Raw genomic sequence first — 6,917 nt, 5'->3', positions numbered from 1 at the left:
TTTATTAGAGACAGTAAAAGCTGTGCATCAGCTAATATGGTTTCTATTCCTAGAAATAATAATGATGCTGCTACTTCTAATGGAATTTGCACGACATTTCTCGAAGAAAGCGGTGTGAATACAAAGGTTGACATAATCATCATTGATGTGGACTCTGCAGATTCAAGGTAAATGGATAGATGTGTTATGTATGTTGTATTTAATAAATCCCTATTACATATGTTCAAATTCACTACAAGGAACTTCCAATGAGATTATTTGTTTTGCATAGCTCTGGTATGACTTGCCCTGCTGTGGATTTTGTGGAAGACTCGTTTCTGCAGACTGTAAAGAAGAATCTTTTTGAAAATGGTCTACTTGTTATTAATTTGGGCGCAATGTCCCAAGCTATCAACGACCAACACTACAAAAAATATGTCATTTAGCTACAAAAATATTAGTAGCTAATAATATATTTTTGGTAGCTAATGGATTTTTTGCTACCAAAATTTTTGGTTGCTAGTTCATAGTTAAATCTCCGTCGCTAAAAGTTTTTTGTTACCAAAAATTTTGGTAGCAAATGTTTTTTATTGGCTACTAAATATTTAGTAGCAAAAAATATAATATTTGATAGCAAAATAATTAACTTTTGTGTCTACTAAATTTTTTTTGCTACTATAATTTGGTAGAAAATTAATTTATTTTTATTAATAAAATGATCAATATAGTAATGTTATTTTGCAAGTAAAATTTGATAGCTACATATTTTAAATTATTAGCTAATAAAATAACTTCCACTAGTTTTTTGTTTGATAATTTGTATTCAGAAACTAACAAATTATATTTGTTTAAACATTATAATATATAAAAATAATAAATGCTCATGAAAAATATTAAAACAAAATCTAAATTTAAGATAAATATATATTGCACACATGCAAATTTCATATACATAGAAGATGCAAGCTAACATTGTTTAATTTATACAAAATTACAAGATGGTATTTAGTGGGGTTTGCTCCAAAGTGTAGAACAAATTTCTTCTAGTCTTCAATCCTTCAAGTTTTGTATAAAATCTGTAAAAGAGAAAAAAAAAATGTAATTATTAGTTATCTAATGGATTTGTATTTATATATATATATATATATATGAGAGATTGAGAAATAAAGACGTTGCTGGCTGAGAATAATAATTGTGAGAGACGTTCTTGGCTTGGAGTGATGATTGAGAGAGAGAAAGTTGAAGAAAGATGATAACTATATATGAGAGAAAGATGCTATGTATGTGTCAGACAGAATTATATAACTAAGAGAAGTATGAGAAATATATATTTTCTGCTCAAAGGAACACTACAAGAAAAAACAGTATTCATAACACTTAAAAACTGCTAACCGGGACTATTGATAACGCTTCTGAAAATGCTAACATAGCCCCTGTTATTAAAACTCCAGTCTTTTCTATAACAGTATTTGAATGTTATGTTCGATGTTATCTTAAACTATTCAATAACACACTTTTAGTTGCTATAATATTCAAAAAATAACATTTAGATAGAGTTTTTGGTTATAAGTTTGAAGTTTAATCTTATACTTTTTTCATAACACTTTTCAACTGTTACATTTGATTATTTTGATAACATTTTTAGTTTGTTATATTATATAAACCGTAACGATTTTTTACGCTTATAATATGTTTTTAAATCATAACATATAGTAATAGAATTTTAAATTTTATTTTGATAAGTATACTTATATGGTTTTTTTTAATTAAAAGATTTTCATTATTGTATTTTGATAAAAAAAATTCAAAATTAATCATAAAATGTAATTCTCAATAGATTAATAAACCATAAGTATTACATTAAACAATAACTAATTCAAACCATGAATGTGTCTACTTCATGAGATCTTAGTTCTAACTTAAGTTTGAAAGCATAACATAATAAAGTTTATAATCTTGAACAATTTCTACTTCAAAAATGAAAAATAGAAACATTACAAGATACACAAAAGTAAACCATGCGTGAAACTTGCTCCATCCTTCAATTCATCATCATTTGTGCACTTGTCTTTGTTGTGAGTCCATTTGCTTAGCTACAACAAAATTTAAATAAGTAATGCTTCAACTTAAAGTTATAGTAAACTAAAAGAGTACATAAAAAAAGTTAATTACCTAATTATAACTTTATCAGCTGGCCATGCAATTATACTACCTATAGCATCTTCTATTGTAGACATAACTGTTGAAGACCTCCACAGAAATGCATCATTCTTTCTCACAAGATCTATCCCCACTTTCATAGGACTAGGCCCAAGAGGAACATGGTGAACCTCATCCTTTGGGTCACTTGAGATAAAATAACCTTCTGCAATAATTTCTCCAAATCCAATCCAATCTAATATTTTGCATTTTGAGCCAAATGTGTGGTTCTTAACACTCTAACAATATATCAATAAAAAAAATTTAGTAGCAATAAATGATTTTATATTGAATATTATATGTTTTAGATTTTATCATTTTCAGATAATTAGTATCATGATTACCTGAGTGGAATGAACATGAGAATTTGATTGAACATTGACATTTGATTGCTCCTCACTCTGAGTGGATGTATTCTATTTACAAGTAAGATAGAAAGACATGAATTCAACATCAAAATTAAAAAAAATACAAAAGTAAAGACTAACCAAAAAATTAAACATGAATCTTAGTTATTATTGCAATTCAGCCACATGAAATATATAGTTTCAGCATCAAAATACTTACTTGATTTTTCATTAAAGAAACAATGAGTTGCTCCATGTGTTGCATTTTGTCTTTCAAATCTTTGCATTGACCTTCTATCTTCATCAGATGGTCATCTCTTTCTGACACAATTTGCAACTTTGACCGAGTAACTCCTCTTCCAAAAGCTCTCATGTATGTATTTTTTTCAAGACCAAGGACTTTTGTGAGGATGTCTTCATTAACACTTGTAGTTGAAGACATAGCAGGATCTTTCTTATATTCTTCAACCAAATCCTTCAAAAATAAATATTATCAATAAATGTATTCAAACAAATGAGTAAGTTAAAACTAAAGTCACATGATTTTGAAAGGGCAAGGTGTATACAAAAGCTTCAGCCACTTCTGAATTTATTGGCTCGCCATTTTTCTTCTTATGTGCTTTGGTCCAAACATCAACTCTAGAAGGTGGTGTTTTGGTTTCACTATGGTTCATCTATCAAAATAAGAAAATAAGTTAAAAAAATATCTAAACCAAATTCTATAATAAAACAACTCTAAATATGTTTGGCTTTACCAATTCATCAATCAATCTTGCATAACCTTTCCAACTACAAGTGTGGGGTAGTTGCTTTGTCCGTATTTTTCTGAATTTCTCACTTGTAGCCTAAGAATATAAAGTTAATAGAGACATTTAACTATAAATTTTAATCATAAATATATTTGGTTATAAGATGTTAAGAATAAAATACCTTAAACTCAGCACTATTTTTTTCCTTAACAAAACTTTTCCACTCATTCATGGATTTAATATTATCAATCTTTAGTTTTAATCTTGCTTCTTCATTTGGTGCCTTTGTTATTTTAGTAACTAGCCTTGATTTTGAAGCTCTCCAAAGATCTGCCATACTTTTGAATATATAGTTCTTTTGCCAATCTTTGTCAACCTTATATCTTGCCTAGTAAAAATAATAACAGGTTAGTATTAATGTAAATGAATTTCAACAAATTTCATGTTCAATGCATAGAACCTGAATATATATACCCGAATAGATTTCCATAAGACCTCTTTCATTCCTAGAGGAATCTTCCTCCAATCTTTTATCGTTAGTGGTACAATTTCTCTAACAAGTGCACCCAAAAATGAAGACAAAGATATTGATGTTGCACCTATTGGTTGTCCCTTTGAGTTAAACTTAACTTCCAAACGACCATCACTGTCTATTGTAATAGACTTCATTTTACTAGGGCCTCTAGTTCTCTTTTGGGTAATAGGTGCAACACCTTCTTCAGGTAGTTCTTGTTCGTCTGACAAGTTTTCAACAATTGTTTCATTTGGGTTTTCTGGGATTTGTAGGCGTTGTGATTTTCTTGTGGCTGTTAGTGAGATGGCATGGTCATTTGAAGGACTAATTTCTACTTCAACCACTCTTTTAATAGATCCCCTAGTGGCTGTCTTTGAAGCTAAGAATGGAGAAATTAGGTCATTAGTAGGTGGTCTCACTATTTTTTCAAGAGAGTCTATTGGTTGTTCAACCTCAAATAGATTTTTAAGAGATCTCCTTGTCACAGGGGAGATGGGTATTTCTTCTTCATCAGAAGAGTCATTTCTTACAATCATTCTACGTGCCTTTTTCTTTGGAGACACATCCTTAGTATATCTCTCTTCAACAACCTTATCCATTTCCAAATTTAGTCTAAAGCTCTTCCTCTTTTCATTGAGGAGTTTAACTAATTTTCCTATAGGTTTGTGTTTTGGCCTCTTTCCTTTTGTAGATGGAGGTAACATATCTTGTACTTGGCAAACTCTTTGACTAGTTTCTGATCAACCGTTTCTATAATTAGTACGAATTTTGATGAGTTACAAAAATCATATATAACAACATATTATCAATTATCACAAAAAAAAACTTATAATAAAAGTCAAAAAGAAAGAAATAAACAGTCATTCTTGGCATCAAAGAAATAAAAATTCAAAGTGTCATACTAATAGTAAAAGAGCGGATAAGCATCTCTTGGTCCATCATTTTTGCCACTTTTATCCTCATATTATTTTATATTTACTTTTTCCACTCCATAAAAATGTAGAATTTTTACATTACATACGACTGTTTTAGTAATTGCACTGATTTTTGTTTTGGACTATTGTTTTTTTTTTGGAAGTTTTCTCTCTCTCTCTAAAAATTTGTGTCTAACCTTATACATAATAGTAAGTATTTATATAATTTAAATATAAAATCATCACACATATTATCAACATATATGTATTTTCTCACCAACTACCACTCATTTTTATTTGTTTAGGTTCAATCACCAATAATAGATACCCAAAAAAATAATCACTGATAATAGATGGTTTATATAGTTTATATGATTAGTTTTAATTACTTCAAATATTATTATGAGATCAGTTAAATTTGGTATTTCACTACTGTCTACTGAAAAAAGCTTGTAACATGCTCCCCTATAAACAAAAATTATTTAATTTAAATATGCTTAAATTGGAATAGATGATATCCAATTTATTTTAACTAAAAGTTGTCATTTGTTACAAAAATGCACGTCTAGAGAGTACAGAGTAGAAATTTAATTAACTAAATAAAAATAAAAAACAAGTATGCATAAGCAAACCATCCAAAAGCATAGCAAAGTGTATTAATATATCTATTAGAAGACATTAACTACATCTCACTACACCAAACACCCATTACCATAACACATCATTATAATACTATTTAAAAAGAGTTATGGTATATTATCAAAGTTTCAGGCGGCAAATAAAATAAAAAGCGCCAATCTTTCCCGTGTACAGTAACTCCCCTTTCCCGTGTACCCATTTCCCCTATACCCATTTCCAATCTCATTTTCTTCAATCTTTCTCCTCCTGATATACTCTCCCGTGTCTCATTTTTCCTGGTATACCCATTTCCCTTTGACCCATTTCCCGTAGACCTATCTCTCTCGGTCTCTCACTCCCCTTCACAGAAGACAAATCCTGAGAAGAGGCACATCTTCTCTCTCTCGGATCTCTTTCTCCCACCAGACCTCTCTCCTTCCCTCTTTCTCTCTCGCCTGTCTTTATGGAGCCCGACCTTCCCTATCATCGGCAAACGACGCAAATGACAGGGGTGTAGGAAAAAACTCTTTGCAGGATCTTTATTTATTTTCATGCAATTTACATATTATCAAACAAACATGCAAATTCCTAGAAGATGCTCATATGAAATTGATACAAATACAGAGTAAAGTAAAAACTTACATTACGCAGCGGAACTGGAACAACTCCATCCTTCAATCTCTATAACCCTTGATTCCTTTCTGTAGCAGAGTATTATCAAGAGATCGAACAAGATTGGCAACACAGTCTTCCTCACCAAGCCTTTGATCAACCTAGAACTAGTGTGGGCTGGTTCTCAACACATGAGATAGAGATCTTGAAGAGAAGAAGAAGAGAGAGTGGCCAAGAAAGGATTAGAGTGTCTAGGTTTTCACTTACCCAAATCAACTGAGACTGACTTGCTTCCTTATGAAAACCCTAGATATCATATTCCTTATATAGGCAACTTAATTGGATTTATTTAAATTTAAATTAATTAAAAATAATAAACAAAAATAAATGCCTTGGGCTGCCATAAATGGACTTGGGCCCAATCTCTTTGTTTTGAATTTAAATCCCAACTGGGCCTAAATTCAAAACCTTTTATTTATTTATTTTTTAATTAATTAATTAAATTCTTATTCAAATTAACTAATTATAATTTGAAACTTGATTTAATATTATTTATTTATATTGATACCAATTTATCAATATTAATAAATTTACCCAAAGATTCTCTTTTATTCTCTAAATCTCATATCTCAGTAAATTTTCCAAAATTGACCTAGTCAACTTTAAAAATCCTAATTGATAATTAAATCAATTAATTGAGACATTCTAGATGATTTACTCAAAGGTGATGCGGGGACCATGGATCCATGAAATCAAGCTCCAACAAGTTACCGTGAATTTATTTACAAATAATTTCACTACCTTATTAATTCCTCGTGACTCCACTATAGACTCGGAATTGAACTCTTGAATTCATAGAACGTATTTTCAAAACCATAAATACGTTATCCATTGTTATAACCATTACAATCAGTCAATCCTCTATCGATGACTTACTAACGAGCTGGGTGCAAATTACCGTTTTACCCCTCATCAGTATTTTATC

The 6,917-nt window shown here is 30.0% G+C and overlaps 1 protein-coding gene across 1 annotated transcript; it reads right to left on the bottom strand.

Annotated features, from left to right (window-relative positions):
• Positions 1-1,037: 1,037 nt before the first annotated feature.
• On the bottom strand, positions 1,038-2,994 carry LOC133823208 (uncharacterized). The gene is made up of 3 exons (XM_062255849.1): positions 2,746-2,994; positions 2,523-2,594; positions 1,038-1,055 (listed from the first exon to the last, which is right to left on the bottom strand). The coding sequence occupies exons 1-3, from the start codon at positions 2,965-2,967 to the stop codon at positions 1,038-1,040; spliced, it is 312 nt and encodes a 103-aa protein (XP_062111833.1). The 5' UTR covers positions 2,968-2,994.
• Between the last annotated feature and the right edge of the window lie 3,923 nt (positions 2,995-6,917).

This window comes from Humulus lupulus, chromosome 1 (assembly GCF_963169125.1).
Source record: "Humulus lupulus chromosome 1, drHumLupu1.1, whole genome shotgun sequence".
Classification (NCBI taxonomy): domain Eukaryota; kingdom Viridiplantae; phylum Streptophyta; class Magnoliopsida; order Rosales; family Cannabaceae; genus Humulus; species Humulus lupulus.
This window is presented reverse-complemented; position numbering and strand designations above follow the sequence as displayed.